Raw genomic sequence first — 24,957 nt, 5'->3', positions numbered from 1 at the left:
ATCCTAAAGATGCTACCAGAAAACTACTAGAGCTAATCAATGAATTTGGTAAAGTAGCAGGATACAAAATTAGTGCACAGAAATCTCTTGCATTCCTATACACTAATGATGAAAAATCTGAAAGAGAAATTAAGGAAACACTCCCATTTACCGTTACAACAAAAAGAATAAAATACCTAGGAAAAAACCTACCTAAGGAGACAAAAGACCTGTATGCAGAAAACTATAAGACACTGATGAAAGAAATTAAACATTATACACACAGATGGAGAGATATACCATGTTCTTGGATTGGAAGAATCAGCATTGTGAAAATGACTGTACTAGTCAAAGCAATCTACAAATTCAATGCAACCCCTATCAAACTACCAGTGGCATTTTTCAGAGAACTAGAACAAAAAATTGCACAATTTGTATGGAAACACAAAAGACCCCAAATAGCCAAAGCAATCTTGAGAAAGAAAAAAAAAACGGAGCCGGAGGAGTCAGGCTCCCAGACTTCAGACTGTACTACAAAGCTACAGTAATCAAGACAGTATGGTACTGGCACAAAAACAGAAATATAGATCAATGGAACAGGATAGAAAGCCCAGAGATAAACTCACACACATATGGTTACCTTATCTTTGATAAAGGAGGCAAGAGTATACAATGGAGAAAAGACAGCCTCTTCAATAAGTGGTGCTGGGAAAACTGGACAGCTACATCTAAAAGAATGAAATCAGAACACTCCCTAACACCATACACAAAAATAAACTCAAAATGGATTAAAGACCTAAATGTAAGGCCAGACACTATCAAACTCTTAGAGGAAAACATAGGCAGAACACTCTATGACATAAATCACAGCAAGATCCTTTTTGACCCACCTCCTAGAGAAATGGAAATAAAAACAAAAATAAACAAATGGGACCTAATGAAACTTAAAAGCTTTTGCACAGCAAAGGAAACCATAAACAAGACGAAAAGACAACCCTGAGAATGGGAGAAAATATTTGCAAATGAAGCAACTGACAAAGGATTTATCTCCAAAATATAGAAGCAGCTCATGCAGCTCAATATCAAAAAAACAAACAAACCAGTCCAAAAATGGGCAGAAGACCTAAATAGACATTTCTCCAAGGAAGATATATGGATTGTCAACAAACACATGAATGGATGCTCAGCATCACTAATCATTAGAGAAATGTAAATCAAAACTACAATGAGGTATCACCTCACACCAGTCAGAATGGCCATCATCAAAAAATCTATACACAATAAATGCTGGAGAGGGTGTGGAGAAGAGGGAACCTTCTTGCACTGTTGGTGGGAATGTAAATTGATACAGCCACTATGGAGAACAGTCTGGAGGTTCCTTAAAAAACTAAAAATAGGACTACCATATGATCCAGCAATCCCACTACTGGGCATATACCCTGAGAAAACCATAATTCAAAAGGAGTCATGTACCACAATGTCCATTGCAGCTCTATTTACAATAGCCAGGACATGGAAGCAACCTAAGTGTCCATCGACAGATGAATGGATAAAGAAGATATGGCACATATGTACAGTGGAATATTAGCCTTAAAAATAAATGAAATTGAGTTATTTGTTGTGAGGTGAATGTACCTAGAGAATGTCATACAGAGTGAAGTAAGTCAGAAAGAGAAAAACAAATACCATATTCTAACGCATATGTATGGAATCTTAAAAAAAAAAAACGGTTCTGAAGAACCTAGGGGCAGGACAGGAATAAAGATGCAGACGTAGAGAATGGACTTGAGGACACAGGGAGGGGGAAGGGTAAGCTGGGACGAAGTGAGGGAGTGGCATGGACATATATACACTACCAAATGTAAAATAGATAGCTAGTGGGAAGCAGCCACATAGCACAGGGAGATCAGCTTGGTGCTTTGTGACCACCTAGAGGGGTGGGATGGGGGGGTGGGAGCGAGATGCAAGAGGGAGGGGATATGGGGACATATGTATATGTATAACTGATTCACTTTGTTATAAAGCACAAACTAACACACCATTGTAAATCAATTATCCTCCAATAAAGATGTTAAAAAAAGGGGAAAAAAAAAATCTGCATCAGGCACATCTTGCGGCTCCCCTGACCAGGGGCTCAAAGTGCAGGCTGCAGCTGATTACCTGACCGTGAAGAGGCACGGAGGCACTGAGAGTAAACACTTAGAAACTTTTACAGCAATTTGACATTGCTCTGGCATCCGAGCATGATTGTTTTTCTGGTCACTCAGTTTTATTTTATCAGTCTGTGACAGATTGGAAGTTAAAATAAAACACAACAGAAGTAGCCCTTCACCTCAGAGCATTTGCGACCCCCGCTGCAGTATGTCCACTTCTGCCTGAGGCCTTGACACAGAAACCCCCGCTCCTCCAACGGCGCCCAGCGGCCTGTCACCCTGCTCTGGTCCTGCAGTCCCAGGGGCCAGTACGGCCTGTCCAACCACAGTATTTCTTGGCTGTAGAGCTCAGCCCCTCGTGAGCAAAACATGGAAGAGGGTGAAACATCAGCTGGCGCCACTAACTGGCCTGCCCGAGCGGCCCCTCGTGAACCACGTGGTGTCTGCACGCTGCTTTCTCTGTCACACACAGGTGAATGTGGCGGCAAAGTAGGTGTCCCTGGACATGAGAGTTAGCCAGAAACCTCGGGACAGTTCAGCAGTGATGCACATCAGCAAAGCAAGGCCATTGATCTCACTATCTGCTTTTTATTATCCAAAGAAAAATGGCATATTATGAAACACAGAGGAAGAAAATAAAGTCTGAGTAGTAGCTAGGCAGCCTCTCTTCCTCTGAACCCCAGTGTGTTTAATGCACCTTCCCACTTCAGGACTTCTCATTCTATAGTGTGATTATCTTGTTTACTGACTTTCCCCGGTGATGAGCTCTTCGGGGCAGAGTACATTTTTGCTTCATCTCGAAATCCCCTGCCCTTTGCACAGGGTTAGTGCAGGTAGGGCAACTCGGAGCCTTTATAACTAAATGTAGAAACTCGCATACTCTTTTCTTATTGACTTGTAATAATGCATGTGGTCCTACTCTCATACCAAATCATAACTGATTTTTGAATAGTTAAAAACCCCATAGGTCATTCTGTGCTGTGCTAAAAGATGGCTTAACTCTCACCGGTCAAGAGTCCCATGGTCGGGAATGCTCATGGCCACCATCTCTGAGTTTCAGACAGGCAGCTCTCTCTTCTCTTTTGTACAAGTCTTAAAACTTCCCTGCACTTTAAACCAAATACATACACATGTACATACATATATTTAAATAGAGGTGTGTGTGTGTACACATAAAAAATGGCACCTCTTGGTAAAGCATTCCTCTAGACCTGAGGTTCCCACACCTTTCCTCTGGATCCATATCGGTGCCTACTCAGGGCACCCCTTTGCAGATTCTAGTTTAATTTTTCCATGAGCTAGGGGTAAGTGATGACTTAGCAAGTTGAACATTTAAAGAATCAAACCTATTTCTCCATTCAACCAATTAATAATATACCTAAAGTGAACCCTTTGGCTTATAGAAACAAAGATAATTCCATCATAGAGAGTACTGGTAAAGAGTCAAGAATAAGGCGGGGCGGGTGAGAATGGCCCTTTTACAGTAAGAGCCGCAGGCAGGCTGAATGAGAAGGGATTAGCTGTTGAGTCCACATCAGGCTCTGCTAAGGTGTGACCAGATTTAAGGTGCTTTGTGTTAAAGCCCTTTGGATCTTCCCTTTTTTTTTTTTATTCCTAATCTGATTCTTTTCATCTGTCTTTCAATGCTCTGTGTATATGAACTTCAGCTTCCGTGTTCATAACCTTAGTCTTAACTGGAGCCTGATGGGCTGTACCACACCCAGCATCTTAAGAAGGAAAAGCTATGTAGGCCTTCCCTGAGCTGCCCACACCAGCACGTAAGAATTGTATTTTTATCCAGGAGACCTTGGTTAGTCCCTGTAGGCTAGAACAGGGGGTAGAATTAAGGTAATTAAGCTGGCGCCAATATGTAGGACAGGTAGAGAAGCAATTCCTCAGTGCTGAGAAAGCTTACTGAATTAGTTCAGGTGTGAATTGATTAGTATTTGGAGCTGACCTAAAAGGGTTGGCATGGGAGGCCTAATGCAGTTGTTCTTAGGCTTAACCAAAAGTATATTCAGCTGTGTAAAGTGGACTGATATTTTTAAAAATATACATTCCCACTTCTGTTTGTCCACGATGGGAGTAGATGTGCCTCCAGCCCCACCAGTCCCCTCCCGGTGGGACAGTGCCTTGTGCGCAGTCCTCTCCAGGATGAGCTGCCAACAGTGAGCCTTTCCAGAAATGGAAACAACAGGATGAAGAGTCAGAGTTGACTCAAAGGTCCTGAGCTTGGTCGAATATTAGGCCCAGTCTGTGAGGGTGAGCGAGGAACAAGCTTATGGCTTTTATTTCAGACATGTGGCGTGATTCTTCCCCTGCCGATAGCAGAACATCCTGATGATGTCAGAACCAGGGGTTTAAAATCTAAAGAAAGGCTTGAATTCAAGGTCCAGCTCTGTCACATAACTGTAATTCTAAATGAGCTTCTTTCTGTTCCTGAGTTTCAGTGTTCTTACCTGTGAATGGGGTAATACGCCCCCTTGAACATCACAGATGAGACGATATATATGAAAACATTTAAGCCAAAAAGCTTGTATTATGACATTCACCAGGCCTCTGGAATTATCAGACTGCAAAGGTGAGCAGTCAGAGAAGGATGTGGAGATTTTGAAGGCATCAGAGGGTATTGAGAGACTGGGCTTTCTGGAACTTTCTAAAGGAGGAAGGCTGAGGGCCAAGCCTCCAGGGTTAATAGTCCCTCACCTGAGCTTTGTGAGGGGCTGTCACTCAGATGGAGAAAAGAAGACAGTAAACATTTTAAAAGGAAGGGAAGTACAGATCAATACGGTGTCTTGGAAATCATGGGAGAAGAACAGAAGTGAGCAACAGCGTCAAATGCCATTAAAACCCCATAGATATGACCATAAAATATTTTCCCAATCAAAAGGAAGAAAACAAGGAAATCAAAGCATCAAAAATAAAAATTCTTAAAAGTCTGAGCTCATTGTACCCAGGGGAATAACTCGTACGTTCTGGACAAACAACACATCCTATCCCTCCTCTTGGTCTATCATGGCTGTGCAGGTCAGTCTCAGGCCTCTGTGCACTTTCTGATTCATGGCCAGAGAACGTTGCTTGCCCGTAGCAACCCCTGGCTGAGATGGCAGATGAGCCAAAATGCCCCTGAGTAGAAACTCCTTCCAGAATGTCAGAAACAAGCAGTAAATCTAATTTGTGGCACTTGTGGTAGAAAGAACATGGGCTTCAGACCCAGACGGCCCAGGGCTAAGCCTGGCCCCATCTCTTCTTTTTTTTTTTTTTTTTTTTTTTTGTGGTATGCGGGCCTCTCACTGTTGTGGCCTCTCCCGTTGCGGAGCACAGGCTCCGGATGCGCAGGCTCAGCAGCCATGGCTCACGGGCCCAGCCGCTCCGCGGCATGTGGGATCCTCCCGGACCGGGGCACGAACCCGCATCCCCTGCATCGGCAGGCGGACCCTCAACCACTGCGCCACCAGGGAGGCCCCCCCATCTCTTCTTCATGGCTGCCAGAAAGCGCTTGGGCTTGCCACGCGCATGGCCTTACTCCCTAGTAAAAAGGGGCAAGAGAGAACCATGTGGCAGGAAGCACCCAGCACACTGCAGGTATTCAGTAAATGTTGATTTCCTTCCTTTTTCTTAGCATTTAGAAAGAAAAAGAAAGAAAGAAAGAAAAAAACCAAGGAATGGAACACAAAAATAAAAACCACCATGCCTAATTTTTAGCAAGAGATTTTTCAGAGTTGGGTTAAGAGAGAACCCAAAGTCATACTGTAAAAGCAGCTTTGGTAGCTGCGGTTACTTTCCTCCTACAGGGAGATTTGCCAAGTCACAAGGGGCATCAGACAGTGAGGCTCTCTGGATGCGGGGTCAAGACCTGGGGTTCTCTGTCAGCTGCCCAAGCAGCTCACCACTCTGTACCACAGGCTCCTCAGTTACCAGATGGATAGATGATTTCCAAGGCCCCTTTCTGAACTGTGATTTAACAAGTATGTCCTCTGTTGTGATAAGACATGGAGATTTTTAAGTATCTCACCTGCCTAGCTCAGCTCTGCCCTGAAAGCATATCTGTCAAAAACACAGCCAAGGACTTCCCTGGTGGCGCAGTGGTAAAGAATCCGCCTGCCAATGCAGGGGACACGGGTCCAATCCCTGGTCTGGGAAGATCCTACATGACGCGGAGCAACAAAGCCCGTGCGCCACAACTACTGAGCCTGCACTCTACAGCCCACAAGCCATAGCTACTGAGCCCACATGCCACAACTACCGAAGCCCACACACCTAGAGCCCGTGCTCAGCAACAAGAGAAGGCTAGCCCCTGCTCGCTGCAACTAGAGAAAGCCCACACACAGCAACGAAGACCCAACGCAGCCATAAATAAATAAATAAATAAACAAACATATATATATATATATATATATATATATATAAACACAGCCAAAAGGAAGGGAATAGACCAAAGAGAGGTGTCACTTAGTCCGTGTGTTTCACTCACAGGGACCTCAGGCCTGACTCTTACACCTGCTAATAAGTTTGGTGCACTAGTTCCGTAGTTCCTAGCATCTTAACTGTCCAGAGAAGGTCTGTGGTATATAGGTATAGCCTAACCTATAGCCTGAGCCAGGAGATGGGGGTGGAGGGAACCAAGAAACTATAGACAGCAGATGCTAGACACTTAGACACACTTGCCTCGTTCAGCCTGATGTCATGGCTGTATGGCCCACTCTGAGAGCTAATATTCATAATTGCGACTTTGAGTCATTTAAAGGGGGATATGGGGCTTCCCTGGAGGCACAGTGGTTAAGAACCCTCCTGCCAATGCAGGGGACATGGGTTTGAGCCCTGGTCTGGTAAGATCCCACATGCCACGGAGCAACTAAGCCTGCGCACCTAGAGCCCGCGCTCCACAACAAGAGAAGCCACCGCAATGAGAAGCCTGCTCGCCGCAACTAGAGAAAGCCCATGCGCAGCAACAAAGACCCAACTCAGCCAAAAGTAAATAAATAAATAAATTTATTTTTAAAAAATAAAGGGGGATATGGAAGAAGTAAATGTGAAGGCTGCTTTAGAAAGATTTCAATCAAAAACAATAAAAAGGAAGAAAAAAGTTTTGGAGCTTCCAGTTATTGAGTGCAAATATGCTTCTCTTAGGAGAATGGTGATCCAATACCTTTGCTTGAAAATGACCTTACTCCTTTACATTTGGATGTACAAGTCAAGCAACTCAAGTCAAGGGTTTGCCTCAACACGCTCACCTTGTGTTTCACAATGTATTCTCTTTAATTCAAGTTAGGAGAATATGACAGTTTAAAGACATCATTTTAGACAGCGATCATACTTTCATCTGAAGTGAAATTTCTAAGTGGAGTTGCTATCAAGGAAGAACATGAATTAATTTCCATTCTCCTACTGTATCCCTGAGCCCTTCTCACAGAAGAAATAATGACTACGGAGATGGCCAGAAAATAACTAAACAAAAACTTGGATAATTCACGGACCAAATAGGAATCTTGAAATATACAAAGATTGATTACATTTCTGGTCTTTTTTATCCAAGCGCAAAGGAAAACTGACCAAATTTTCATCAGGCTTCGCCTCTGTTCAAATGTTTTCTGGTCTCTGGTCAACTTTTGCTGCAAAACCCATTTGACCTTACATTCTCCAGAGCTATGATTTTTTTTTAATTTGAAGGAAGAAGATTATAGAATTAAAAATGAAGAATTCCTAAAGACTCCTGAATTTGGAAGCTTAATTGAAAGAACCTGGCTACCTTTAATCTATGAGTTGTATTTTCTCAGCTGGAAGTCAGGTTAGAAAAAAATTATATAGACTCAGGTTTGTTTGTTTTAATTGCTTCTAAGAGAAAAGTGAGTAATAATAAATACCATTTATGAATATCTTCTATGTGCCAAGTGTTCTACATATATTCATTATGTTATGTAAACCACCCAGCAGTCTTGCAAGGTAGATATTATCCCATTTTAAAGATGAGAAAACCTAGACTCAGAGAGTTTAATAAATTGCCTGAGGTCACTCAGGTCATAACCAGTAGAGTAGGAATCAAGCCCAGATCTGTCGAATTCCAAAGATCGTATTCTTTCCACTGTACCATCCTGTTCTTACATTCCTTTAGGCTCCAACCTTTATTTATTGAACACTTTCTATGTGCCAGATATTGTACCACCTGCTTTACTTTCAACCTGGAGGTTGGAGTTTTTCCAGTTTTATGGATGAGGAAAGAAGCTCAGTTAATCTATCAACGTGATACAACCTCTAAGTGGAACCTAGGTTGCCACCTCCAGGGCACATGTTCTTCACGTGACAATTCAGCCTCACCGAGATAAGCTCTTTCCTGTCCATCTCACCAGATGGAACTGAACCTAAAGCAACCAAAGAATGGAATGGCTTATCTTTGAACGTTTCCATAACCACCTAATCTATCGGGTCAGACATTTTCCTGTAATTTTGATACCCCAGCACAGTATAAATCTGGAGTGGAGGATGTTTGGCATGTGTAATACACAAATAAAAAATAAGTTCATGCAGGTTTCTGCATAGGGGAATGACATGGTGACCAGGATTTTAACCCTGTCTTATGAGGAAACACAAAATCACTCTTGAGGGGCCTGGTTTCCAAGCACTGCCACGTATTTAACCTAAACTATGTCCCTCCCCAATCTTACACCCAATCCCAAATCTCAGGCCCTACGGTAAGGATTGTCCGCCTAGGAAGGTAGAGTTGTTTGAGAGAAAACGGAAGACTCCTGTAAACTGGTTACAGGCCATCCTCAGGCTTGCCACACAGGGCCTCCCTTTGACTGTAAGGGATGCACTAGTAAGTCTTAGGGGATGTTTTGTAAAGAGGAATCAGTTCCCAAACTGAGACGTGAATGACTGCGCTCCTCTAATAATAAATAATAACATTTTTTATTTATGTGTTATACCTTCCAAAACATTCTCCATTCTAGAAGATTTCTACCACGTTGGGGGTATTTAAATTACAGGAAAATTTCTGACCCACCAGAGTGGGTGGTATGGGATATCTCCCCTAGAAATGTTCAAGGGTAACAGTGCCCACAGAAGAAAATCCACACTCCTTTGCTTTGTGCTCACGACTTTCCACAGTTTGGCGTCTTTATCCAGAGCCTCTCTGCGCCGGCATCCTGTCCTCTGGGCCGGTGTTCCCTCTTCCCTGATCACCCGCATTCCCTCACTCTCCTTTGCTCTGACTGCTCGACACTGTCCCCTCTGCCTGGAATTCCCTCACCTTTCTGTCTCCCTTCCCCGTCATAACCCTCCCACTGCAACTGCCTGTCCGAATCCTGGTCATCTTTCAAGGCCCTGCTTATCTAACAAGCCTTCTAGAAGCCCTTAGGCAGTTACTACCTCTATTATAACCCTCACCATCGCTTCCCTGCCTGAGAACAGTGACGGTCAAGTTCATGCTGGCGTTGTCCTGTCAGGGGGAGGACTGGGCTTTGGTCAGCTTGGCCTCCCTAGAGCCGGCTCAAAGTAGATGCTCCACGAATGCTCGTCAAATTAGATACTTGTTGCTGTTTTCTCTAGGATATAAAGCTCGTAACCAGACCCTTTCAAAAATTAAAATAACTAGATTCGTTTCAAAAATTTTTTCCTTCATAAAGCCAAGTTAGTCGTCCTTCTGGAGTAGTCTCAGTATTTGCAAATTTGTGCCTGGTAGGATGTTCTAATTTTTAAAGACTGGAATTTAAACTGACCAGTGTCGCTCCTGCTATGTTTAAAACTTTTGTCCTTTCGTTCTAATCATTTGCATTTGGTACATCATCCATGAAGTTTTGAAATTAAAAGCTGATGACTCTTTAAAGACTTTGCCCAGCTTTTAAATACCAAGGATTTTGCATTTGAATATATTTTAATTTACTTAAGGATTATTTTAATCAAATTCTTCCTTAATTTAGCCAGATTTCTGTTTTAATCCTCCCAGGCCAGGACTTTATTTATTGTGACTGCATTCTTTTAAAGATAGAAATTTAAACAGTATTAAATGCTGTTTATGATGTTCTCTCTTGCTAGATTTTTTTCTGCATCTCATAGAAGCATGTTTCCTTTTTCACATGTCTAGTGCAGTCAACATCTCCTCACTTTTATGATCTCTGCCAGTCAGTCCCTAGATACGTAGCAACTACTTGCTGTGTGTCTAGCCCAGTGTTCACATGTGGAGGATATAAAATAACAAGAACACTTCATTGTTAGCAGTTCAGCCGAGGCTGGATTATGGGGATGTGGAGGATGGAGAACTCAGTGAGTGACAGAGCAGGCAGGAGAGCTGTCCTGGAAGAAGGTCACAGAAGCAAGAGCAGGTTGAAGGGACTGAACAAGAAGCCAGGACTGAGGAAATACCAGGACGCACAGGATCCAAAAGGGATGCAACCGCAGGGGACACAGAGACCAGGTTGCATTGCAGAAAGCACAGAGTGTAGCCCATCATCCATTTCCAGGAAGGATGGGTCCTCAGGTGTAGCATGGGGTCTGCAACATGGGATGTGCTCACAAAACGTGTGATGGATGAGGGAATGGACGAACCAGGGAAAGCAGACAGAGAAGCACTAGAGTAGGGAAGGTTTCTCATGCTGGGGACCCCTCGGTCCTGGCCTCAGCCAGTGGTTTTCTCCTTTGCTCCTGGTGAGGACAGCCCCGAGTGGGCCTTGTTCAGGAGTACAAGTTGGACGCATGCAGAGTTCTAGGACAGAGGCATTTCCTACAAGTTGAGTCTTGATGAGAAGAAACCCAGATAAACCCAGAAAAGGGAGGAGGGCCCTCCAGGAAGGGAGAGCAGCTTGGCCACGAGCTTCCAAGGCCAGCGTCAGCTCCCTTCATCTTTGCATCACCCGTTGCTCTCCGCATGTACCAAGGTGAGGGCAGTGGTGGAAAAGAAAGCATGATTGATAAAAGAGGGAAGGTTATGGCTTTTCTAAATTGAATATGTACAATACCAAAAGAGCCAAATAAAAAAGGAAAATTGTTATCTCTACACAGTATCGAAGCTTTATCGACTTCTTTCCTCTCTACGGAGTATCCCCCAGACTCCCATTCTGATTCAGCTTTTAACCTTCTAGAACCAACTCAAAGTGCATGTCGTCTGCAGAACTTCCACCTCAAGCAGGGTCCCCCTTCCTCTGCATGGACACCATGTTCACGCCTCAGCTGTTGTCCAATGTGCTTCACTGTGGGAGCTTTTCTCCCCCTTTCTCGGACCTCCTGTTCCCGCCCATGCTCAGGGCATGGACGCCTCCGTTCTCCCTGGCACCCTACCTTCCACTCAGTAAATTTGGGAGAAAAGAAGGGACCCAGCTGACCAGCTGATTTTGCCAACCTGACAGTGTTCTCATGAGAGAATGTACATCTTCTTAGTGCCTGTATAAGCTGTAGTCCAGTTTTTAGGCACCGTTTTCTTCTATGCTTTTTATTTTTCTTTACAACTGTGGTGTTTTTTTTTCCCATGAAGACCATTCAGCTTTCCTGACCCTCTTAGTTTTATAAATGCTCTCATTTTTTAAAATAGTATTTATTTGAATATATATATATATATATATATATATATATATATATATATGGAACATATAAAACATACCTATGTACTTTAGAGACTAATAAAACACCACCAGGACTTCCTCAGTGACACAGTGGTTAAGAAGCCGCCTGCCAATGCAGGGGACACGGGTTCGATCCCTGGTCTGGGAAGATCCCACATGCCACGCAGCAACTAAGCCCGTGCGCCACAACTACTGAGCCTGCGCTCTAGAGCCCGTGTGCCACAACTACTGAAGCCCAAGTGCCTAGAGCCCGTGTTCCTCAACAGGAGAAGCCACCGTAATGAGAAGCCCGCGCACCGCAACGAAGAGTAGCCCCCGCTCGCCGCAACTAGAGAAAGCCCGTGCACAACAATGAAGACCCAATGCAGACAAAAATAAATAAAATTAAATCTTAAAAAAAACAAACACCACCAACTTCAGAAATGGAACATAACGCCAGTATCCTAGAAGCCCTAAGCGTGTCCTTCTCAGAAGTAACCACTACCCTAAATTTTATGTCAACTGTGCCCTTGATTTTCTTAATAGTTCTGTCACCTAACATATGTCCATAAACAATATATCATGAATTTTTCCTGTTTTTGAACTTTATACAAATGGAATCACATTGACTGTTTTCTGCTGCTATGAATATGTGTCTTTGCTTTTTGAAAAACTTTTAAAAATTATAAATATTTAAAGCCTACTCAAGTATATAAAAAGTACAAAAACAAATACTATGTATCCACCTTAGCCAAATCTCAGTATTTTGCTATAAGTGCTTCTGGTTTTGTTTTGTTTTGTTTTTAAAGAAAGAGCACATTATCAAATTGGTTGCAGCCCCCTGAGTACCCCTCCCTGATGCATTCCTGTCCCTCTCTCCTTCCCCATTACCCCCAGAGGGAACTACTATCCTTAATAATAATTACCATTCCTGTGCACGTTTTTATGCTTTTTACTACATAGACATTCATAAACAGTGTGTAATAATGTATGCATGTTTTTGGACTTTGTAAGTATATACTTAACAATGTTCATCTATAACTTGCTTTTTTCACTGAACATTATGTTCTTGAGATTTATCTATGTTGATACATGTAGCCCTAGCTCATTCGTTTAAACTGCTATAAGGTGTTCCATTGAGGAATGTACCACAGTCTCCAGTTGATGGACATTTTAAGGTGTTTCCAATTTTTGTTATCACAAACACTGCTACAGCAGACCTTCTCCTAACTACCTTCTTATGCACGTGGCAGTATTTTAGGAGTGGAAATGCTGAGTTATGAAGTATGTACATCTTCGCCTTTACTGTACAAGAGGTTATAGAAATTTACATTTGCATCATCAGTGATGAGAAATCCCAGTGTTCCACTTCCTTGACAACACTTGAGAATTGTTGGGTTTTAAAATCTTTGCCAGTCTAATGGGTATGAAGTGGAATCTCCTTGAGGCTTTAATTTTGCATTTCCCTTAAATGCTCCTCTCCTTTAGTTCAACAAGCATTTAGCAATGTGTCATGCTGTGTGCTAAGTGCTAATTCATGGCCCTGATCCTTCGGAGTGCTTAGTCTTCGCAGTGATTCCTACCTGGCGAGGCATATCAGAGTCACGTAAGGTGCATTTTCAGGAACCAGAGGTCTGAGGTGGGGCCCAGGCATCTGCAACATTAATTCCAGGGTGATGCCGATGCTCACTTCCAGTTGAGAACCTCTGAGCTCGTGGCGGGAGAAGCCTAGCTAATTCAGCCTGGGTTCGTTTATGTGGGCAGGTGGGAGAACCTGGCTCTTCCTGGGCCAATGCTATGGCATCCCTTTCATCTTGAGATTCTTCTTACAGTTTTATTTGATTGGCTCATTGGGTGTTGGAATGATTAATTTGTATCCATTGATAGAAAGTACCTCAAAAGCAAATGCTAAACACAATGTAAGCAGAGGCCGGATTTCCTATAACTTCACCTATCTGGGGCAGCTGGAAACTCGGAAGGAAACAAACAACAGCAAGAGAAGGAAGAGGAGGAGACAGTCTCTGAACTCAGAACAGTGCCTGAGGAAAGCGACCCCGAGCTCACACAGCATCACTTCATATCGTGCAGCCCCTGATCCACGCTGGGTCCTGGTCCTAGGGATGGATAGTCAGCCATACCTGCCTCTTCAGAAGCTGAGATACATGCGGGATGAAGTAGACAAAAGGCAAAAAGAAGAGGCAAAAAAGAGAGACCAAGGGGCTTCCCTGGTGGCGCAGTGGTTGAGAATCGCCTGCCAATGCAGGGGACATGGGTTCAAGCCCTGGTCTGGGAAGATCCCACATGCTGCGGAGCAGCTAGGCCCGTGAGCCACGACTACTGAGCCTGCGCGTCTGGAGCTTATGCTCCGCAACAAGAGAGGCCGCGGCAGTGAGAGGCCCGCGCACCGCGATGAAGAGTGGCCCCCGCTTGCCGCAACTAGAGAAAGCCCTCGCACAGAAACGAAGACCCAACACAGCCATAAATAAAAGTAAAATTAAAAATAATTAAATAATTAATTTAAAAAAAAAACAACAGAAAGAGAGACCATATTGAGACCGAGTTGGCCTTGGTGAGAGTGGCAAAGGAAAAAGAGCTGGCTAGGAAAAGGCAACAGAAATAAATAGAGAAAGTTCGTGGTCGGGGGCATACAGCATGCACATCCCAGTAGCCCTGGGGGCCTCAGTACCACACTAAAGGCACATCGACTCTTTAACAGAGGATGGTTTGGGGGGTCTGGTAGGAAGTATTTGTGAAAGAGCAAGCGAAGTCTTCTTAACACTTGAGACTCTTGTGTATAATGGTCTTTTCATGTGTTCTCTGTCATCAAGAAAAGGCTAAATTATTTTCAGTATGTTATATTTACTGAGATGTGAAAGTCTGTACAAAGTTTAGAAAGATATCCATCAAAATAGTTAAAATTAAACACTGTGAAAATTTATGCTGTAGTTAGAAATTTCACATATATGGAAGAGTGTATAAAGCCGGATTTAAAAAAAAAAAACAAACTAAGGAAAAGGACGCATGGGGGAGAGAAGGAATGTTTATTTAGTACCTGCTCTTTTTTTGTTCAGTTCTTTCAACAGTGCTATAAGAATTATTATCCTCATTTTGCAGATGAGAAAATCAAGATTCAAAGAGATGAAGTATTTTGCCTATGGTCTCACCGCTAATAAATGAATGAGGCTAGGAATTGAACCCATTTTTATCTGACTCCAAAGGCTGTAGGGACCTTTTTCCATCATACGTGCTGTCACCTCCCATATTAGGATTTTTAGCGTTTACAGCAAAATGCAAGAAACTTCAGGCTTTAGTTTGGTAATACTAGTAAAACCCCAAAGGTAATCTGTTTACATGATCAAATCACAAAAAGATAGTGAAAAATTGAAACCAGTTTAATAAAATGTGGTTAATATTTAGTCTCCTTGGTCACTTAGATGTAAGGCAGTGATAGTAAAAGGAGACACCATTTGATTTTTAATGCCTTGAGTAGGGACACTTCTGAATTGGAAAACTTGACTTTTATATTTCTTGTAGGTAATGTATGGTATTTAACTTTCTAGTGGTTAGAATCTGTGTGTCTCAGAGGTTTAGCGTGTGGTTAGTAAGATCGGGGTGGTCAGTAAATAAATGGCAGCTTCCCTAATTGGTTGTGTGCCCACTGTGGGGGCAGCCTGGGAATGAGACGTGTACAAACTGCCTTTAGGAAGAATTGACCTCAGTGGGAATCATCTTTGGAAGGGAAGTTTACAGCCGTTCAGCGTGGGGTTAAAACTATCTCCTAATGAGGCTTCAAGGAACCAGAGGGGCCTGAGAGGACCGGAAGTGGGAATGGGACCATCACCACCACAGAGTGACTCCATGAGCATCTTCCCTGCTAACCCAAGAACACAAGAATATAGAGTTTGGAAGGTTTGGAGAAATGAAATAATGGCTGACTTGTGAATAATGACGAAAATATTTGATGATGTGACTCCCAGGGAAGCAATTATGGTTAACCCCTCGTTTGTTTGGCATTTTCAAGGATTGAACTGTCCCACATAACTGAATTTTCCAGACAACTAAAACTTTCCTATTTATGCGCCTTGAATGTTTTTAACCATGCTTGGTGGAAATGTTTCTGAAATAGATTATACAATTATCCTGCCTCCTTGAACAGAAGCTGCAAGAAATAACATTTCCTTTAGTTGCCTTTGACTGCAGGTCTGAGAAAACCTGATTAAATAGGTTTAAATAGTTAGGGCTTGTAATCGCCTCACATAACAAGAAATCCAGAGCTGGGCAGTACCGGAGAATGATGAATTCTCAGCTCAGTGATCTCAGGCTGACTTTCCGCTTATGGTCACGAGATGGGTGCACAGCTCCAAGTCCCAAGATCTCACATGATAAGATCTAGGCAAGAATGAAATGGGGGCTTCTCCGTACATGTGTCTTTAATTAGAGAGGAAACTATTTCTCAGAAGACCCCTGGCCAACTTCCCCTCAGGTCCCATTGGCAGGACTGAGTCACATTTCTATACCTTGGTTTTATGGGAAGTCTGAGGGAGTGAATACCCAGCACTCTCCGACTCTGGGGTAGGAGGAGGGCTCTGCCCGTAAAAAAGAAGGATGGAGAATGGCTGTTGGGTAGGCAACCAAGAGTGTTGGCCATATTACCAAGATTGGGAGTGAACGTCACTATGTATGGTTATAGCTTGAGGGATGGTCGACCTTTTGGCTCCTACACTGAAATCACCCCAGACTCGGCTGCTTTTTGATTTCCTAAATCTGCTTTTATTTAGTATTCTTTCTCCTTGCGTTATGCCAGACTGCTAATTATCACTACTTGCTGTTAATGTCCCTTGCCCTAATCTTGCCATAATTAGATTTTTTTTTTCTGGAAAAACCATATGATCAAACTTGTTAGAACTATGCCTGAAATGTTGAGTGAGTATCTGGCAGCTGTCCTGTGGATCGGATACATAGTGTGGCATTTCTTTTGGCTATTCAGTGTCACTTTTCCATTGTTGAGGTTTTGGGGGAAGTGAGCAGTTTTTAGAGAGTCTTATGAACTTAGATAAGACTAATGAAGTCTTCTTCTGGTGCAAGGATGAGCACATAGGGGCAGTTACGCTTATTTACTAGAGACGGTAAAACTGTCGGAACTTCAGCATGGTTTAGAGAGAGGCAGCAAAGTTTATCAGTGCATTCAGCTCCCTCTCAAAGCTGCATGGAGGGTGGTTGCTTGGACAGCACCACCAGCTCTGGGACTGTGACCAGTGGAACCTGTTACTGCAGCCACTGTCCAGTATGAGGCAAGCTGGTGCAGAACTTAATTATTCCTGCCTTCTGCCAGGGTGTCAGAGCCTTGTGAGTGACTCCTGTGAAATGCCCAGGTTGAGCAGAATTAGCAGTGTTTGGATGTGACTTGTTTCAACAAGTTCTTGAAGAAAGTAATGCTTCAGAAATGGTTATTGAAATTATACTGAACAAGTGAGGACCATGCCTTCTGTGACTCGAGAGCTGACCAAAATTCAGTCTCTGTATACAGAAAGAAGGAAATAGGAAGCAGTTGTGAACATTATACTGACAGCGAGTAACTGAACCAAATGGAATGATTCTACTCTGGGAATCAAACCCGAGCTAGTAGACAGGTTGGATTCTAAGGAAGCAAATGTTAAAATGTTCAGATTTGACGTGGCTGAGATGATGAGCCCAAACTGCTTAGAACCTTGGGAGTTCCATAAAGCAAGTTAGCTGTTTGAAGGCCCACCAGTCATTATTTTACTGTGCATCAGAAAATCATGACTTAGCCTATAGGCAAAATGTGAAGTGTCAGAAACATTTGGGGATAAGGAAAACAAGTTTTAGTTTTTTTAAAATTTTGACTAATTTGTACCATTCAAATCATTCTTCTAAGAAAAATGCAGAGTATTTCTTATAAGTACTTTATTCACTCCTTCTTATGCATAGAACATTTTTAAAGAAGCCATCCTTTTAGTGACTGCTGACTGATCCAGGCAGGATACACCCTAGTTAAGCTGAGCAAGATATTTATATTTTTCTAATTTTATTTTCTCATATGTGAATTAATATGTGGATTACCAATTTTACCTTTGAAGGACTCTGACCAGTACAGCTCCCCTAATAATGTAGCCACTGTGTTTGAATTTTAATATTGGCTTCAAAAAAGCTTCCAGCAACTCATTTTCTAGAAAACAAAATAACAGGAACAAAAAATATAATGCATTTCAAAGCTCCAAAAAGCTGGTAGCTTGAGAATCATGAAGCCTATGGTATTATCTGTATTACTGGGATACTGAATGGTGACTGTACTTACTTTGAATTTGTAAATTATTGCCATTGAATTTTATTATTTGAAATTATTGCTGTTTTGAAGGGAAGCTTGCATGTTAAATACTTTTCACCATCAATATTGCTATTGCTTTGGGGGTTAATCTGAATCTCATTTTAATGTGTGGAAACTTATATATACTATAAACATAGTTGAAATCAAAGGAAGGAATATGTGAATAGGCATTTTTCTAAAATTAATCAGAGGAAATGAAATGAGTAATCAGAAAAGAGATAAACAATTTTAGAAAACGATATTTATTCAAAGTGACTGAAGATGGGACTTCCCTGGTGGTCCAGTGGCTAAGACTCTATGCTTCCAATCCAAGGGGTGCGGGTTCGATCCCTGGTCGGAGAACTAAGATCCCACATGCCACATGGCGCAGCCAAGAAAATGTAAAAAAAAAAAAGAAAAAACAAAACAAAACCAAAAAGACTGAAGACATTACAGATGAAGCTCTGTAAGACGAAGGGATTCCAAAGGGTTTTCTGAAGCCAATTACTTATCATTTGAATTGGTCTGTTTTTCATGTTTTGTATTATTCCTATATGTTACCAAATCTTTGCTTTGGCACAAACAGACATGTATTGAAACTACATTGAGGCACTTGGAAAATGTGATTAAAGAGTGGACATTCAAAATCTTGCCACTTTTCTTTGGTCGTGGTGTGATTCATTTGTCAGAAACCCCCTGCAGCACTGAGTCAGAGTCAGATATACTTAGACGTCTAAGAGGCCTTACCAACTGGACAGTTTTTTAAGTTTGCTGCAAGCCTAACTTCCTTCAAGAAGTCATTTTGGGTACTTAGTGGGCCTAATCCAAGTCAAATATCACCCTAACTGACATGGTGATACATGTATAACTATCTAGTATGTATTTTTCTGTCATGTATTTGCCTCATGGAGCCGGAAAGTTGAACCCAATACATCGTTCACAGTGGAGACTTTAGCTTACTAAATTGTAATTTTGACATAGTGAGTATGTTGTGAGCAGGTGATACCAGTAAACCCAAGAGCAGGTGGCAATGTGACCAGTAGAAGGAGCTTAGGATTTAAATCATAGGACTAGACTTGAGTCCTGTGTCTGCGTAGCTATGGCCTGAGCAAGTTAATAAACCTCTCAGAGTCTGTTCATCTGTTAAATGCAGTTGGTAAAAATAATGTCTGCTTCAAGGAGTTATAAGTATCGAATCAGATAAAGTATATAAAGGTACTCTGCAAAGCTATAAAAGTCTATACACATTTTTCTTATTATTTTTTGTAAATTAATGTGCCTGTTCTGTGTCCTTCAAGTAGGTAACATTTACAGAAATACACATTATATGCCTTGAGGAATGTGCCATTGAAACAGTCTGCATTCTTAATGATGGTTTGCCTCAACTGAAAGCAGGAAGTCATTTTAAAAATTTATTTATTTATTTATTTGGCTGCACCAGGCCTTAGTTGCAGCACACGGGATCTTCATTGCTACCTGTAGGATCTTTAATTGCAGCATGCAGGATCCCTGGTGGTCCAGTGGTTAAGACTCCACGCTCCCAATGCAGGGTGCCCAGGTTCGATCCCTGGTTGGGGAACTAGATCCCTCATGCATGCCACAAATAAAGATCCCGCATGCCGCAACTAAAGGAAGTCATTTTATTAAAATTGAGTTAGGGCTTCCCGGGTGGCGCAGTGGTTGAGAGTCCGCCTGCCGATGCAGGGGACACGGGTTCGTGCCCCGGTCCAGGAAGATCCCACATGCCGCGGAGCGGCTGGGCCCGTGAGCCATGGCCGCTGAGCCTGCGGGTCCGGAGCCTGTGCTCCGCAACAGGAGAGGCCACAGCAGTGAGAGGCCGGCGTACCACAAAAAAAAAAAAAAAAAGAAAGAAAAAAAAATTGAGTTAAAGGATCCCAAAATGAACAAATAAAGCACATAATACTTGTTAACAGCAAATATTAGAATCAGTCTATACTACAACAGTAGACATGTGTAGTCCCTGTTGCATTCCATTAAGGAGCTCCTACTGGTTTAGGAGACATATATGGTAACACATATGGAAAAATGTAAAACTGCTGAGTATCAAAATTCACTGCTTGATTGGAAGTAAGTGATAATTTTTTTTTTTCTGGTGGCCCAGTTGCCATATCCTATAAAAAAGAAAGATTATCACTTGCCCTCTTGATCCCCTTTCCAAATCCATTCTTTAAAGATGGTCTCCATCCCACCTCCTCCATCGAATTCTAGATGAGGAAGACAGTGCCTAACCTTTGAGGAGTTTCTGATATAATAGAGACTTAAAGCAGATATACAACTAACTCCTCTATGGAATAGTGGACAAGGTAAGTACCACAGCAGGTCAGGTGGCTGGGGGTGGCCAGCTTCTGTAACCATTTCCTAGTATTCCTTCAGCACCTGCACATCAGGCCTCATATTGGTTGAATTTTTATTTATGGGTGATTTGCCTCTCTACCTAGATTGTAAACTCCATGAAGACAGGGAAGGCACCTTGTATTTCTTGGTCTCTCTCTCCATACCTTTTACCTAAGCCTCAACCAGTATTTGTGGTTCAAATAGTCTTGTACTCAACATTCTGGTTTAGCCAAAAAAGTGTATTAAAAGGCATTTAAGCCCTAACTTTCTTTTCCTTTCTTCTGTCTTTGCAGTTGACCTGCCTCTCTTTTTTCCTCGAGACCAGCCGACTCTCACATTCCAGTCTGTCTATCACTTTACCAACAGTGGACAGCTTTATTCCCAGTCCCAGAAAAATTATCCATACAGCCCCAGATGGGATGGAAATGAAATGGCCAAAAGAGCAAAGTAAGTGAATCAATTGTTATTTCTTGCAAATAGAAACATTTTGTTTATCTAGTCCAGGAGTTGGGCAAGCTACTGCCTGGAGGCTAAATCCTGCCCTGTGCCTGTTTTTGTAAATAAAGTTTTATTGAAACAGCCACACCCATTTTTAAACTTATTTTCTATGGCTGCTTTCATGCAACCATAGCAGAATGAGTAGTTGAAACAGACCACATATGGCCTGGAAAGCAAAAAATACTTGCTATTTGGCCCTTTACAGAAAAAGTTAGCCAACTCCTCATCTAGCCTCATCAGGTAGATTGCCTTTTTTTCTTTTTAAATGGGTTATATGATTTTTCTGAAATTTACCTTTCTATTTATTTTATTTCTTTTTTTAAGATTTATTTATTTTTGGCTGAGTTGGGTCTTAGTTGCAGCACACAGGCTCTTCGCTGTGGTACATGGGCTTCTCTAGAGTTGTGGTGCGAGGGTTTTCTCTTCTCTAGTTGTGGCACGCAGGCTCCAGGGCATGTGACCTCTGTAGCTGTGGCAAGCAGGTTCCAGAGCACTTGGGCTCTGTAGTTTGCGGCACGCGGTCTCTCTAGTTGAGAAGCGCGAGTTCAGCAGTTGTGGCACACAGGTTTAGCTGCCCCGTGGCATGTGGGATCTTAGCTCCCTGACCAGGGGTCCAACCCGCGTCCCCTACATTGTAAGGCAGATTCTTCACCAGTGGACCACCGGGGAAGTCCCTCTACCTTTCTATTTAGATTAGAGAATAAGTTCTAGGTAGAAATTGGAGTTAAGGAATAACTGGTGTCGATGAAGAAAATATTGGCAGCTACTTTCATTTTTTTTTAATGGAAAACTTCCGCTGACAGTAAACAAATAGAATTTTTGCCTAGTAGTCAATACATGGATCCAGTACCTAGTTTTTCATATGGAACTATAATGTCTTTGAAGGAACAGAGTGAATTATATATCCCATTGCATCTCTGCAGCCATTACCCAAAGTACGGCCTGTGTCTTCTTTGATTGAATAAATGGCTACACAAATAGCTTAGGACTGTTAAAATCCTTATGGAAATAAGTTGGGAATTTGATAAAGGTTGAAGTTAGCTGGAGCTTGGAATTTAAAGATACAACTATTGCACATGAATCTCTCTGTAGAAAGCTTTCACCAGTCATATGGAATACATAAATGTAAATGCAGAGAGTTTTTATAGGTAAGACTTTAGTATCTGGAACACCAGTCTTCACGAACCATGGCCTTCCTAGATTGAAGCAACAGTGGATCAACACCATAGTTTCCAAAAGTAAATCATAAGAGTGGCAGGTGGTTATTACTTTATCACTCCGTACAGCCATATGCTCACACCTGTGATCCCAGCTGAAGGATGATCAGATCCAAAGAATCACAGAAATGAAGAATATCAATTCAGCATCCTCTTTATTGCTCATCCAGTATTTACTGAGCATCTACCATGATCCAGGCAATGTGCCCCTTGCTGGGGATACAATGATAAATAAATTAGAAATTGTCCATGTCTTCATGGAATTTATAGCCCAACAGGAGAGATCAAAGCCTTTATCATATCAAACGTGTGACGGTTTTAAAGTACCTACTAGTAAAACCTGGCCTTCCAGACCTAGAATGCTCTTGATTGATAAGACTTCTTACTCTTTCCTTCCCCTCCCTGGGTCCTATTTCCATCCCCAGGTACCCACTGGCATCTATACTTTCTGTAGTACAAGACCTTCACTCATAGCAGGGTTGGGGCTCCTTTAAATAATGACAGGGTAGCTTTCTCTAGAAATCCAGACCTCCCCAGATTCACATGTGGAATCCAGAGCTGATGTTACCTGAACCTTTAGTGTGCCCTTCCTCCCTGTATTCCTTTTTGTCTGTGATGCCCAAGTCTGAAGTTCTATTTAAGGAAAATAACAAACATATGCAAATGTAACTAATAACAATGAGTAAGACTGACTTATCTTGAAATAAACTTGAAAAGGGGGATTATGATGTAAGTTTTACATTTGAGGGATTGCAGTTGTTTAGTTCTCCGGGCTTTCCCTGTGTATACATAGGATCTGCCCTTAGAAGATGGGCTGTTATTTGTGGTATGTGCTGTGGAGTCTGAACCAGATGTGTTTTTGTGGTTTCCATGGCAAAGCTATCTCGGTGTGTGTGTGTGTGTCCATGCATCCGTATACTCACACGTGTGCTTCTTAAGTAGATATTTTAGAATGTATGAATTGAGTCTTTAAGGAGTTGCAGACCACAAGCCTATGATTTCAGTATAGGAATATCGTAAGTGAAGCCTGTTTATCTTAACAGATTGGTTCAGAGTTGCAAGAGACATTTGCTTTACTTTACCAGCCTAAAGAAAACACCCGAAGTAATGTTAAAAAAGTCTGCTTTCTACTGTAGTGAAGATGGATCCATTTTAAATGTAATAATAGAGAAAGCCAGCAGCTCATGCTAGGAAGAAGAAATAGTTTAAAAGCTCCTCCTTAAATTGACCTGAGTAACTTCCCTGAGCTGTGTCAGAAGGCCAGGTAATGGATAAGCACAACCAGAGAACTGCCCTGCGGTACAGACCAGAGTTTGGTGGAGAAGGTGGAGAGACAGGACAGAAAGAGAGAAAGGTCAGCTGCAGCATTCCTTACACCCCCTGCTGAAAATATTGTATGTACACAGTGCGTAAAAGGCTATAATTCACTTGGAGAGCTCTGCCCAGGACATAAACACTCTCACGGTTTATGAACAGCGCTAGAGCCCTTTGAGTGGAGTCAGCTGTTTATTCCCTCCTGCAGAGCAAAATTCTAAGCATGTGAATTCAGAAAGGACACTTTCTGGCCAGGGCTCTTCCTATGATATGTACTTCTTGCTCGTGGCTGTTCAGCAGATTCTGTCCTCACAAGTAAATTACCCTCTGCTGGGTGAGCACAGGCTTCAGGGTCATGTGTGCCCCAGTTCCTATCACAAGTTCTAATCTATAAGCTCTGTGGCCTTGGGCAGGGCTATTAACCTTCCCGAACTTCATCGTGTAAAACAAGACTGTACTCCTCCCTACTGATGGGCTTGATATGCAGGGTCAGCCAGTGGGTGGACATGTGAAAGACCCTTGGGTTTAGCTTCTGCTTTGTCCCACGGTGCCTGTGCCCACGGCTTTCCTCCTGCTGTCTTTCTGCTCGTGCAGGTGTACCCTTCCTTCTGCATTCTTCCTTATGGTTTTCCCATCCATGCTAACTTGCAGGCAGCTCTTTCCCCTCTTCCCAGTTTTGGTTGACTGTTGGTCATATACTGCTTTGAAATCTCTTTTGTATTATTCTTTGATTTATTATTATTATTTTTTTGTGGTATGCAGGCCCCTCACTGTTGTGGCCTCTCCCGTTGCGGAGCACAGGCTCTGGACGTGCAGGCTCAGTGGCCATGCAGCCACTCTGCGGCATGTGGGATCTTCCCGGACCGGGGCATGAACCCGTGTCCCCTGCATCGGCAGGCAGACTCTCAACCACTGCGCCACCAGGGAAGCCCTTGCATATATCTTTTAAAGATATTTATTGTCGTGTAATTTACATACACTTATAATTTACATACAATGAAGTGGACAGATTTAAGTGTATCTTTTTTTTAAATTATTTATTTATTTATTTATTTTTGGCTGCACTGGGTCTTAGTTGCAGCACGCGGGATCTTCATTGCGGCATGCGGGATCTTTGTTTTTTAGTTGCAGCAGGTGGGCTCACAGTTGTGGTATGCGGACTGTTAGTTGCAGCATGCATGTGGGATTTAGTTCCCCAACCACGAATCAAACTCTGGCCCCTGCATTGGGAATGCAGAGTCTTACCCACTGGACCACCAGGGAAGTCCCTAAGTGTATCTTTTGATGGAGTTTTGACAAAGTTACCTTCTACGCCTTTCCAATTAGTCTTCTCACCCCCAAGACAATGCTGTCTGATTTCTATCACCATGTCTCAGTTTTTCCTCTTCTAGATACTTCTAAAAAATGGAATGATACAGATTGTACTCTTTTATGTCTTTTGTATTCAACATAATTATTTTAGAGTTATCTGTTATGGCATTCCTTTTTTTACTGCTGAGCAATATTTCATTATATGAATATACTATAATGTACTAATCGATTCATCTGCATATTATATTTAGGTTGTTTCCAATTTGGGGATTTTT

The 24,957-nt window shown here is 42.4% G+C and overlaps 1 protein-coding gene across 2 annotated transcripts in view; it reads left to right on the top strand.

Annotated features, from left to right (window-relative positions):
* The window catches only part of BABAM2 (BRISC and BRCA1 A complex member 2), a gene marked incomplete at its 5' end in the record, with an annotated part of 454,317 nt that overhangs the window by 394,434 nt on the left and 34,926 nt on the right, over positions 1-24,957 (top strand). For both annotated transcript variants that reach the window (XM_079721415.1, XM_079721414.1), the window contains one exon: positions 20,636-20,789. In XM_079721415.1, the coding sequence (XP_079577541.1) occupies positions 20,636-20,789 (154 nt within the window). The remainder of the gene's footprint in view (positions 1-20,635; positions 20,790-24,957) is intronic.

Source organism: Hyperoodon ampullatus (assembly GCF_949752795.1).
Source record: "Hyperoodon ampullatus genome assembly, chromosome: 15".
Taxonomy (NCBI): domain Eukaryota; kingdom Metazoa; phylum Chordata; class Mammalia; order Artiodactyla; family Ziphiidae; genus Hyperoodon; species Hyperoodon ampullatus.
This window is presented reverse-complemented; position numbering and strand designations above follow the sequence as displayed.